The sequence below is a fragment of the Seriola aureovittata genome, chromosome 2 (genome assembly GCF_021018895.1).
Source record: "Seriola aureovittata isolate HTS-2021-v1 ecotype China chromosome 2, ASM2101889v1, whole genome shotgun sequence".
Classification (NCBI taxonomy): domain Eukaryota; kingdom Metazoa; phylum Chordata; class Actinopteri; order Carangiformes; family Carangidae; genus Seriola; species Seriola aureovittata.
The window spans coordinates 31,348,954-31,362,500 of record NC_079365.1 but is presented as its reverse complement, the minus strand read 5'-3'; the positions used below and the strand labels follow the sequence as shown (position 1 = coordinate 31,362,500).

At 42.8% G+C, this 13,547-nt stretch overlaps 1 protein-coding gene across 2 annotated transcripts in view; it reads left to right on the top strand.

Moving 5' to 3' along the window:
* Nucleotides 1-6,842: 6,842 nt before the first annotated feature.
* The window catches only part of rims4 (regulating synaptic membrane exocytosis 4), a 46,337-nt gene continuing 39,632 nt past the window's right edge, over nucleotides 6,843-13,547 (top strand). The window contains exons 1-3 of one of the 2 annotated variants that reach the window (XM_056391044.1): nucleotides 6,843-6,942; nucleotides 9,697-9,751; nucleotides 12,112-13,278. In XM_056391044.1, the coding sequence (XP_056247019.1) occupies nucleotides 13,182-13,278 (97 nt within the window). In that variant the 5' untranslated portion in view covers nucleotides 6,843-6,942; nucleotides 9,697-9,751; nucleotides 12,112-13,181. Of the gene's footprint in view, nucleotides 6,943-9,696; nucleotides 9,752-11,997; nucleotides 13,279-13,547 lie in introns of those variants that run through there. The other variant, XM_056391035.1, reaches the window with a different exon arrangement.

The window sequence follows — 13,547 nt, the reverse complement described above, 5'->3', positions numbered from 1 at the left end:
TTGAAGTACTGGAATGTATCCCAGCATGCACTGGGAGGAAACAGTCAACCTGTCAGACTGTTGCTCCGTCCTCACTGAGCTATGAAGTATTATTTTACATCTCTACTATAATTTATACTTGTTACTAAATAAGATTTATCCGCCTCTTTATGATGCAGCTTGTCTTGTGACAGTGAAGTTCACCTGCACCTTCATTCACACCTGGATTCTAGTTTTAATTTGTCAGTTACAGTTGATTGTAAATTGTTGAAATTAATGCAGTTTTAATGTGAAATAAAGTGTTTTATGAAGCTTTGCTTTGTTGATGGTTTTTATGGAGCGTGTCTGGTGTGAATTTTAACAGTAGCAGCAGCACAGTATAGAAATCACAACACATGAATCTGTAATTAATCAAAGACTTTCTATGTTGCTTTAATCAACAACAAACATGATAGAAATGTTTAAATGTGTCCGTCCTTCAACAGAGACAACACAGGATCTAGAGACAGATACTAGAGTTTGTGCTTTTCTAATTTGTCTTATGAACTTATCAATTTTAATAACAATGAAAACACTGATTCACCAAAGTGACTGTTAGCTTCATCATGAGGCAGATGGTAAATATGAAGAAACACTCAGTACAATTTAATCACAGGTTTATTTATTAAAAACCTTTTCAATGACAACAATGAAGTTGTGAATAAAACTAATGAACATGAGTCAAGTCAGTGTCCAGTCTTTGCACTGCGCCATCCTGAATGCAATTTAACAATATCATTAAAAAGAAAGAATATATAAACTTGTTGGGCCGCAGCCTCTGTCCTCGACCTCCTCAGCAGCAAACAGCAGAGACTCGGTCCGACAGCAGCTGCTCAACATAGTGCAGCATTAAGAAGCTAAAGACACAGATTTCCCTCAGGAGCTGGTGGAGACCAAACACAGAGCTAAAAGAGAGGGAACACTGGACTGACATCATCATGAGACGTCAGCTGACACCAACACCACTCCAACTGCAACACATCAAATATAATAATTATAAATAATGTCAATGAAAAGTTAGAAATTAAGATAGAAGACAATGTCCTGTCTTCTCTTCATCTCTTCCCTCCACTCCTCCACAGTCTTTCCACCAACAGTCACAGTGAGACTCACCTGCGATGTGAGTGAGGTCAGTGTCAATCCTTCTGGGTTGGACACACTTGCTGCAGATGTATGACGTTGGCAGCCGGAGGGTTTTTCCTCCAGGCAGCGGCCCCCGCTCTGCCACAGCAGCTTCAGGTCGCCTTCCTCTTCCTGAAGGCTCTGGTCCCGAGTCCTCGATTCAATTCAAAGAGCTGGATGTTGGTCTGAGCCATCAACCTGGGGCCGGCCAGCACTGCCTCTCTGATGCCGAATAAACTTTGAGAATGAATGACCACCGAGTCCTCGCGGTCCCTCTGGACCACGTGGCCACCGGGTGAAGACGCAGAGCTGGTTTCAAACGGCCTCCACCAGGCGGCTAAAACTGGCCCAGTTTGCAGGGCCCAAGTTCAGTCCAAGAAGACAGCTGAGAGATAATCAGAGAGCAGTGTGTGTTAATATAGATCTGATATTCATTAGAGGAAACGGTGATATCTGAAGTGAATCTCACCTCTGGAGACTCTCCTTCCCAGGACAGGAGGTGTTCTTCCCTGTCGCTGCCTCTCCTGGTCTCTGGGAGGGAAGACAACTCGCTCTTCCTCCTGCTCTGTCTGGCAGGTGTTGCCAGGAGCTTGGAAGTACTTGGCTCTGGCTTGAGGAAAAAGGTTCTGGATCAAAAATTAATGCATGAAATGATAATACACAATATACTTAACCACAGGCTCTGAGACACACGCATGTACCTGGGCTGAAGTGGTTAAGGTGGAAACCAGAAGGCTGACCCCGTCCCTCTGTCAGTCTACCAGTCTCTGTACAGCTGCACCTGCTGGGTCCTGGATGCAGGTGAGGCGGCTCCTCTGTGTCTCCATGTGTCCTGGGTGCAGAGAGAATCCAGCAAAGAGACGTCCAGGGTGACGTGGAGATCCTGGATGAGGAGGAGGACGTCTCCTCTGCCCCATGTGTCCTCCTCCAACAGTGGAGCCTCCACTCCTCCCAGGAGATCCTCTGGATCACCTTGGCAACAGTCAGGCCGAACATCATGTGCTTCCCCTCCAGCGAGGACTTTTTTACATTGTATTATTTTTAACGATCTTACAAATTGTTAAATTCATTCATCAATGACCAATCCAAGAAAGCTAGCTGCTAATGGTAGTGCTAATGAAAATTGGGGGCAGCTCTATGTACTGTACATGCACATGTTCATTGCTGCCATTATCATCATTATCATTAATTGCAATTATAATATATCATTGTAAGCATTATAAATGTTATCAATAGCCTTGTTTGATCAATTATAATTATTTTTACACAATCACAAACAAAATGTCACTTGTGTATCGTGCTTCATGGTTAAAATTTAAACCTTCTGTTTGTCCGTTTGTCACCAGTGAAGATGTTAGTTATCCCCCACCTGTTACTTTACAATCACCTTCTGTTTGTGCGAACGAGGATGACGGCTAGCTCACCCCCCTACACGTCTCTCAGCATGAAGCAGCCTGTTACACCTTACATTTACCTGGTAGTTTACTGTTTGCAGAGCTTTGCTCAGTGAAGTGATAAACAGTTGTTGCTCATTACTCCGTCACTATAAAGTTCTTTAACAACAAATCAGACACAGCAAGTTTCCAAACAAGTATTTCAATTGTATTCAAGCCAAATATTAATAATCACATCCACATTGTTTTCTGATGCATTCGATATGACGACAACTTAAATGTAATAAACAGAATATCATTTTAACTCATCTTAAACATTTACCTATTTAACTGTGTGGAAATGCTGTTACACAAAATACAAACTGCTTTTAACAGAAATTAACAATCGTTTTAACTCATTTTGTAGTTTAATTCAACCTTTTATAACCTGTGAAATGAATCTGCATGAGAAGTTCAAGTTTGTGCATGTGGGGGGAAAGAAAAATGACAATTTTAAAGAATTATGTTGCATTTGTTCAAGAAGAACATGAATCAACACAAATGCTCAGTGGTGAATTTAAACAAAGACAGGGAGAGAAGAAATGCTTTTGTGGATGTGTGTGTGCAGACACAGCAGAAAACTGGGCATGCAACACTCCCAGTGTGTGTCCCATGTTTGTGTTTATCATTTGTTCATAATTTACATTCAGACTTTAACAAATACAAACCTCTTCCACACATGCAGAAACTTGAATCTGTCATGCAGGTTTATTTCACAGGTAAACAAATGTTGATTTACAACTACAAACATTGGAATTATTTGCTAAGGTGCCTATATGTATGGGGTGGTGTAATGCACATGACTCACCTTTTCTTTCTGGGTAAGGTGTGGTTCTGGCCCGAGGTGGATTCATCCCTATGAAAACACAAAAGGAAAAATAAGGACATTAGCAGCTGCTTTTCTGACTAGGGATGCACCGATCCACTTTTTTCACCACCGATACCGATATCTGAGGTTTAGTATCTGCAGATACCGATCCGATACCGAACGAAGCGCTGAATTATTACCTATCAAATGGTTTTATAGTGCGAGAAAAAAAAATGGGATCATTCTTCCGTGCATATGATTTGACTTCCCTTTTCTACAAAACAAATAAACAGATATAAATGTTCTCTTATTTATTTAACAACTGTGCACCAGTACAAAAATCTTAAACCAATAGCTTCTCTAGCTCGGTCAAACAACATGTAAAAAGAAATACAAATGTCACTGGTATAAAATCCGATGTAAAATTAAATACAATAAATAATAACAAATAATGAAGGAGCTGAAACTGAGAAAATAAACAATAGCTTTACTGGCTTGGTTGGTAGATCAGCTCTTTACAATGTTTAGTGCAAATGGGAATTAAACATGCATTTCAAAAACAGCTGAATAAACCAATAGCTTCACTAGCTTGGTCAAAACTAAAAAAAAATGAAAAAAATAAGAGGTAGTCCAAATTTGTCCGGTTTTTTCAGCACTAAAAGGGGATGAAGGCCCGTGGAGGAACCCCAGCTGCGATCGTGTCGCCGGTGTGTGACCCAGGAAGCTTGTAGCATTTAGCATCGCGCTGTAGCACGTAGCTCTCATCCAGCCAGTGTGCCGTTAAACTTAAAGGTGACACGGGGGAAACGTCAGAGCTCCCGATATCGGTTGTAAAACTCAGAGCTTTGGCATCTTTTATCTTCTCTGATATGTCTTTACACACTTTTCCTCAGACATGTATTTCCGGCTCACCATGTCGTACCGTGGCTCCAGGTGGCTAATTAGCAGCCGGAATCCTTCGCCCATCCATAACGACGAAGTTCAGTATTCTCTCTGTGATTTGTTTTGCCTGCACACTGTTGGTTGGAAAATGTTCACTTCTTTCTTTCATCTCCATCAAAGTTAGCTGCTTCATACCTCTGCCCTTTTGTTTGTTGAGTTCAATAAACTCGGCATGCTCCTTGAACATTCACGCCACAAGTATTGCATATGGCCGTCGGACTTGCTGAGACAGCATGAAAACCCGCCAAATTTCCGATGCTCGCTCCATCCTGAACAATATGGCCGTCTTGTCTTGTTTGCGTATGACGCACTCACAGCGTGTAACACAGAGCTAAAATGAATAGATCGCCCCCTATTATCGGGTCCATTGTCACCGATACCCGATCTAGATTTTTCTTTTATATCGGTACCGATACCGATAACAGTATCGGATCGGTGCATCTATATATATATATATATATATATATATATATATATATATATATTCAAATGTTATATATATATATATACACATAAATACAAACACACTAGCGGTGAGGCAAAATAAAGACACTGTAACATGAAGAGCTTCTGTCAACGTCTGAAACATGGTGCTCAAAGATGCGGTGGATCACAGTTAATCACAAATATCGATCAGTCTGCTTCAGTTGAGGACTGGTTTGAGTATTAAATGAACAATCTTCTATATGACAAATATCTGTCTACACATTTTGTAAACGTCACGTTATCTTAACTTGAACTATCAGGACGTCTTGATGGACAATGTATTAACTTACATTAACATTGCGCATTACACTAACGCAGATCACTTAAACTGGGACCGTTAGCATAGCAATGGCTAGGTTATCAGCTAACGCTAGCACTAGCTAGCTAGCTTGGTTAGCAAGGTGCGTCTTCACCTGAACTGTGATATTAACAGGGATGCTAATTTTGGCTAGCAAAGAAACAGGCTTAAAACAAAATGTACTTACCAGAAAAAACTGTGTCAAAGTGTCTTTGAGAACAACTGAACACAGAACAAGATATTTACAGGTAAACAACAGAAGGAGCTAACTTTGATGAAAACACAACAAGTCAAATGTCCGACACATCGCTCTAAGTGTCAGGTAAGAAAACATTTACTCTATTGTTTTGGTGACGTTGTTTGTGTTCATGTTGTTTATTTCGGATTAAATAATGCTATAGACGGATAAACAGCTGTCATTAAGTGTGTATGTTTATACTGTGCTAAAGTGAAAAGCTAACCGCGATTAGCGCGCTAGCCATAACAGCATTTTATTCAATGTAGAAGGAGCTAATTTTACTGTGTGTTGCTAGTTCGTGTTAATGTTGTCAGCTGATACACACTTGTACACTTAGACAGAGAGGAGCCAGCTGTTTAAATTGACCAACAGAAACCTGCTCTTCAGTAAATGCACAATATTTCTCCATTAATTTCAGGGCACATTGTCAGTATCTCCTACACAGGTGTCTGTTTAACACCAGCAGAGTTGTGAAGATGAGCTTCAGGTGTTTGAGGTTTAGTCCGGTGGAACATTAGAAAGCAGCCACAGAAGGTCAGAGCATTCTTTGTTGGTACAGATCATTTAAATAACATTTGTTTAAGCTTTATTAAAGTAATGGGAGACAAAATTAAATCATGCTTTTTAAGGACTTGACAGTGATGTGGGATGTTGTGATTTGAATTATTAATACACTGTATAGTTGGGATTCTGACATAAAAGACAGTTTAATGTTTGTCCACATGTGTTGTCAGAACTATAAGGAGAATACTGTGGAAAACAAGATCAAACTGAATTAGAAGATACAAGCTAAAAAACAACAGACCCCCCCCCCCCCAGCTCCACAGCCCCCCCTCTTTCAGAGGTGACGTCATCACCTCCTCATTATAGGAACCTTAACAGGCAGATAGACCAATGGAGAAATGCCAGTTTTAGTTCTTCAGATCATCCCGGGGCTCTGAAGAACTATTTGTGAATAATTGGTTGATATTGTAAATTTACATCTGAATATATTAAATAATATATAAAGTCAATAGTGTGCGTATATTATTTGTAATTAAGTTTCCAACCCCACCTCAGTTGAAAGACTACATACAGAGACTTAACTGTTTAATTTGCATTTCTTCAGTATATCATAAAATTGATCTGAATCTGAATCAGTAAATATTGTATTTAGATTGTGTGTTCTACAGGTTTTTAATATTACTTTACATACTTAAAGATTCGATAACACAAATACTGCAAGTTTACAATATAAAGCATGTGTTAATATTTAATTGATTGACACTTAATTTTATTATTAGGAAAAAGTTTCTCTGCAGAAACACTCTGTAAATCTATTGTTTACTTGAATTAGGATATTTATTTGAATTTTACAGTTTTTGTTTGGCAGCCGCTGCTGCCAGTCATTTGACTGTTTATTTTTACGATTTCTTTTTTAACAGTGTACCACTCCACCACAGGATCGGATTGATCAGAAGATTTCTGCTCAGTACAACACACCACCTGATCTACATCTTCATGAGAGGTCGCATCCTGGAACTACTTCGTCTCCAGGTGTGTGAACACACCTGAGGTTGTCCACCGGCATCTAAACACACCGACGTGACTTTAGCAGGTAAGTTTACCGTTTAATTTGCTGCAGCTGAGAAGCTAATTAGCTAACGAGCCAGAAAACTGTCCCAGTTCAGGGGCCTCATCCTTTTGGGTTCGGGATTTTCTGTTTGCATCACCAGATTTTCCCGCCCTTATCATTGCGTTCTAAAGCATGGCTCCTGTTGCCTAGCAACCTTGACAACATCTAAGTCTCTTGGTTTTAACAGTTGCGCTGTTGAACTCAGCTGAAACATAATACTGACATTATCAGTGTGATCCTCAGACTCTGTCACTGTTTACTGACTTATTGTTTTCATTACCAGAGAAATGCATCTTGGGATATGTTGGACCATGAAGGCTCGATCTGTTGGAGCCTTCATGGTCCAAGAGAAGAAGCAGAACGAAATTGCGTTACTTCTAGCTCAATGTTCAGTCATATAAAAAAATGTATTAATATAAATAAACAAACATAAATAGACATAATGGACGTAAAAGACGAGTTGGACAAAAACACTTCTTCAGATTAGATCGCACATTGTTACTGAGAGCTGTACAGGGCGCCGCCATCTATTCAGTTTCAGATTCATTTCTCGTAGAAAAACAGAAGGTGATTCACAGAGCAGACGTAGCAGATAAACAAAAACATAATATTTAACTTCAGTTGGACTTTAACACAAATCTACAGACACAGTAAGACAAGTAGAGACGTGGAGACAGTCAAAACGTCAGTGACTCAAACACAGAGAAAACAGAGACACAGATAGAAACAAAGGTTAACAGACAGGAAGTCAGATCACACAGATAACACAGGGACACAGGGACTGACCGGCAGGTAGACAAATAAAGTGATGAGGACGCAGGAGCAGGTAGAGACAGCTGATGGTAGCAGCAGGAGGACAGAGACAGACAGGGTCTGACAGATGGAGGAAGGAGAGACAGGCAGCGACATGAAAGAGGCGGAGACAGAGGCTGAGGCAGGTACTTGTACTAAAAGGTCAGTGCTCCTGTGATAAGGCGCTTGGACAGCATGCTCACAGCGAGCGCTTGTCAACACAATGGCAGTGCACTTCACTGGCCACAGTACACTCAGCAGAGCGGACGAGGACGGAGGCCGGGAGAAGACGTCGGCAGGACGCCGAGTTAACGAAACACAATGTGACGTCTGTGATATCAGAAGAGCAGACAGGAAAACTCGTTACCGTCCCACGGCCGAGAGAGGTCTTGATGAACCTGCTCAGGAGTGATAACGATGTTACAGGATTCATTCACCGCTGATGCTTTACACTTGTTTTCTGTTTCTGCCGGAGGGAGGACAGACGTACGGTGCTTCAGCGGTGAAGTGTCCGCTCAGGAAGAACAAGTGTGAAACTAAAACAACTAAAGATTTAAATAAAAAGAGAAAAGAAAAACAACAATAGCAAAAGTTTGACACGATTTGAAGCCGACAAATATGTTTCTGGGAAAAACTAATCATGTTTAATTAATAACGTAAACCCTGAGACAAATCCTGGACCAGTCTCTCTTCATATGTCAACGCTTGTGTCCACTTTAAAATATCACAACTACTGGGGGACCATGAAAAGTTTGTTCAGACATTCATGGTTCCCAGAGGATGAACTGTTCTGACTCTGGCGCCACCTGCAGGTCAAAGGTTTTTACTGTGAAATATTTCAACATCTTAGTGACCGATTGGACCAGTTTTGTCCAGAGACATTCATGGTTCCCAGAGGATGAACCATGCAGACTGACCATGTGATTTTCATATATCTCCACCACGACACTGACAACTTTATGCCTCTGCACCGGCGACAGTCAGAGCGGCAGCCATTTTGTTTTCTCGTGGACACGATATCTGAGAAGCACCTTGAGGGATCTTCTTCAAATTTTGCACAAACGTTCACTTCGACTCAAGGATGAACTGATTAGATTTTGGTGGTCAAAGGTCAAGATCACGGTGACCTCACAAAACATGAATTTGGCCTTGTGAACGTGATATCTCGCCTTCACATTCTTGTTATTTATTACTTTACTGAACAAAATAACTGGGTATGCACACACTTTAGGGTCATACCTGTAGAAATAATCATTATCACATGATAAATAAATTTACCTCTCACACTGTCGGTCCTCGCTCAGAAGGATTTTATGTTGTGAGGAAACTCTACTGAAGCTGCTTCAGGAAGAGGACGCTGGTCCTCAACCTGAGCTGAGCTTTAAGTTTGTGGACAAACAGACAGAGACATCACTTCTGACATTAAGGACATTACTACAAATGATCTCCACTGCACTGACTATACTGAATATATACTTCACTCTGAGCCAAGAGCTTATTTTCTTCTATAATCAGCGTGTTTACAGGAGCTGCTCATGGAGACGTGGATGAAAAGATCAGAGTTGCCAGATCTGACATTTTCATGAAAGTGCTGTGATGTATTTCGACCACGTTGTTCTCTGACCAATCATTTGTCTGACTGAACCCTGCTGCTGTATGTGTGTGTGTGTGTGTGTGTGTGTGTGTGTGTGTGTGTATTTTGTTTGTATATCTGTGTGTTGTGCCCCTTTATATGTTTCACCACATTTGTTCGCATGTGTGTGTATTTCTTTAACGGTGTGTCTGTGTTTGTTTGCTTTTAATTATGTGTGTGCGTGTGTGTGTGTGTGTGTGTGTGTGTGTGTGTGTGTGTGTGCATGTCCCCTATGGCTTAAGAAGCAGGGAGATGAATGGAGGCCTGTGAAGCACTGCTGATTACACGCCCATGTCCTCCCCCCTTCACAGAAAACAAGAGAACAGGAGGAGAGCGCACAGAGCAGAGAAGAGAAGGAAAGACGAGGTGAGAAAGATGGAGGAATAAAAGAAATTAAGAACTAGAGAATGTCGTTTCTGAAGAGATCACGGTGACGGCTGCTGCAGGACGAGCTGAAGCTGAACCGTGTTGCTGGCTTGAATCTTCACACTGTGAATCCCAATTCACTCCTTCAACTTAAAGGTTTATTGGAAACAGCTGCACACAAAACATTTAATTTGATACAATCACATGAAAGTCTCGGGGTCACCTGACACACAATAACCGACTGATTCCAGATCTTTGGTTTAGGACAGAATGACTGAATAATTACTATGACCTGGAGGTTAATAAACAGATAATAAACAGATCAACTCTATATTGATGTTAAAACGTTTCAACAGCTGTTTTGATGTCTCACTGCTCATGACTGACTCCAGTGTTTGTAACATTAGATCATATGTGACATTTTATATTGGTCATAAAACGACAAGCTAACACTGGAGATGAACGGGCGAGCTATCAGCTAGCTAACATTAGCTAGCTAAACTGCAACTTAAAGCTAAAGTTAAAACCAACATTAACATAAATGTGTTAAAGCTGACATTAGTGTTCATCTGCAGATACTTGACACAATCTAATTCAGAAACTCTGAAGGTAAGAAAGTAAAATGTATTAAACAAGCTAGCTAGTTAGCTAATGCTACTTACATTTACCTACAGTGTCTGTGACACACGGGAGCAGAGACTTGAGGGCGGAGCCACTGATGGTTTTTTTTACACCCATCACTTGTTTAGAAAAGTTTCCATTTTAAGAAATGTAATAATCCACACAGACACAAGCCGCATGTTTGCTGCACATCAGGTCGTCCCCATGAGGCTCTGCCTCCTAAATGAAGCATAATATCCACAGGCAGCCATTCAACTCACACAACGCTCCTGCTGTCTACATGTTGTGAACGTATTAACATAGAACGCCCTCAGAGTTCAGTCGATCTGGTAACCGGAGGTTTAATCCTACAGCAAACTCACAGCCAAATAAACCCTAATTGTTTTCATAAGGAAGTCTGTAAATAATAATTGAAACCACAATCGGATTTCACACTGCATATGGCAGGAGTAGTTTTTCACACACCAGCAGGACACAGTAAAAGGAGTTGGAGGTGTGCAGCCTGTCTAACAGCTCACCGGGCTGCTCCTGACTCTCCCACTGCTCCCTGAACACTGATCCACCGTCAGCAACACCATGTCAAAACAAAACCTGGGGTGGTTCTGGACCTAGAGGTCAATGTGTGAAATTGAGGACGTATTCAAAACTGTTGTGAAACCACAACAACCGCATTCGACAGTCAGAGTGGGAGCCATTTTGTTTTCAGGTTGTCTGTACGTCCGTCCCATCCTCGTGGACGCGATATCTCAGTAACTGCTGAACAGAAATGAAGTAAATTTGTCACAAACATTCACTTGGACTCAGGGATGAACTCATTAGATTTTGGTGAAGAAATTCCCTCAGGGTGTTGCGGATGTATTTGCGTTCATTAGGCCAAAACCACATTTTGTGAGGTTACATTTGACTTTTGAATGTTTGTGCCAGATTTGGCGTCACTGAGATATCGTGTCCACGAGAATGTGACGTTCATGCAGACGGACAACCTGAAAACAATATGGCAGCTGCCTGACTGTCGCCGGCGCAGAGGAATAATAAGGGCTGTAACTGGTTTAATTTGATACAGTCTAGCTTTTAAACAAGCTACCGTAGAGTCATACACCTGAAGTTATGACCACAGACACATCCATACAGTGGAGCAGGTATAAAGGTGTGTGTGTGGGCTACATTCACATTTGAAGCTGTATCTTTGAGGCTTTGGAGAAATTCGATGATGTTTCATTTTATATCTGTTTCCTCTTCACAAAATCATACAACAAGAAAATATGAAGAGAGGCGTTTGCCAGCATCTGAACTCGTCTGTAATTAATGTGTTCCTGATGGTCTTTGGTTGAGAGAGAGAGAGAGAGAGAGAGAGAGAGAGAGACTGTAAACTTGTCCTGCTCTGCATCGAATCCACTGTCCCCAAGCCACACCCATATTCCCTCATCCACGTTTTGATTGGTCGGGCTGCCAGCAACAGTCTGCTCTCCATCCCCTCTGTGCTCCCTCCTCCCTCCCTCCTCCCTCCCTCTCTCTCTCCCTCTCCTTTCCCCTCCCTTTCACCCCGCTCTCTCTCTCTCTCTCTCTCTCTCTCTCTCTCTCTCTCTCTCTCCACGCAGCTCGCCAGTGAATGAGTCCAGTCAGACACAAGCTGTTAAACAGTACAGCCCCTCTCTCGCTCTCTCTCTCTCTCTCTCTCTCTGTCTCTCTCTTCCTCTCTCTTCATCATCTCTCTCTCTCTCTGTCCTTTCCCGTCTCAGGAGCAGACAGTCAGCGGAGCATCGGCACGGCAACAGAGGACAGAGGAGAGAAGAAGAAGAAGACAGTGAACACAACATCCAGAAGATTTTCAGCAGCAGCAGCAGCAGTGGCAGGACATCTGTGACATCTGTGTCTGTCACACAGTTCACAGCAAAGCAGAAGCAACAGATTGTCCTCAGTTGCAATTGTTGCTGCAGCCGACGCTCTCCCGGCTGATCCGGGGTTCGGAAACGAAGCTGATTTGCAGCAGCTCCTGCAGCCGCCGTCCCCCGGGTTTTGAAAGTCAGTTTGTCTCGGTGGCAGAGATGCACGAGGAAATGACAACGCCGCGAGACGGAGACAAAAAGCTCTGATTCAGTCGAGGGGAGCAACTGCTGGGCGTCAACATCACCTCCGCCGCCGCCGGCGTCTCCTCCCATCCTCCTTCCTCCAGCAGGTTCTGAAGAAGAGCAGGCGTCCGAGCGGTGAATGCACAAACAGGAGGAGGACGTGAGATTGACATGCAGAGAGCAGAGTTCAGGGAGTTTCACTGTGAAACAACAAGAGCAGGATATCAGGCTTCATCAGCGTGAGACTCGGCTCCAGACGTCAGACAGCCCATCAGACTGACACCTGGACAGGAGAGCGAGGAAGAGGAGGATGAGAACGGAAACAAAACAAGAATCCAAACACTAGAGGAGATGACAGGAAGTCAGAGATTTAACTCTGCTGCACAAAGTCACACGTAGATATTCAGTTTATTTATTTATCAGATCAAGTGAAACCAACAGAAACGTATCTCCACATTTTATTTCTGGGATGATTTTGCGTCACTGGAACCTGCGTCTAAACTGAGCAACACCGACATCTTTCTTCCGCCGCCGCTCGCTGACAGGAAGTTTCAGCACCGATCAGTCGGTGTGAGAATCTTTGGGTTTCTTGCTCGACTCTTTTGTTTCCGGGGTGAGGTGGATCTGCCGTGGGGGGCAGCTGACAGCCATCCAAGACGCCGCGAGCCGTACTCCGCGTGAAGAATGCCCAGCCGCGCTTGGCCAAGCCGGCCGACCCGGGCCCGACGGCGGGCCTCTACATGGAGCGATCGCAGAGCCGCATCAGCCTGTCGGCGTCCTTCGAAGCCCTCGCCATCTACTTCCCCTGCATGAACTCCTTCGACGAGGACGATGGGGGTGAGTGGGATTGACACACACACACACACACACACACACACACACACACACACACACACACACACACACACACACACACGAAACAAGATTAAGGAGCCATACATAAAACATACGGGAGAAGGCTCATGTTATTTGTCACCTGTCTGCTAGAGAACGGATGTTTCCCTCCACACGTCAGGCAGCGTGTTATGTAAATGTGTCGAGGCTCAGAGGACGCTCAGACACACACACACACACACACACACACACACGTCCTGCAAAATCCTTCC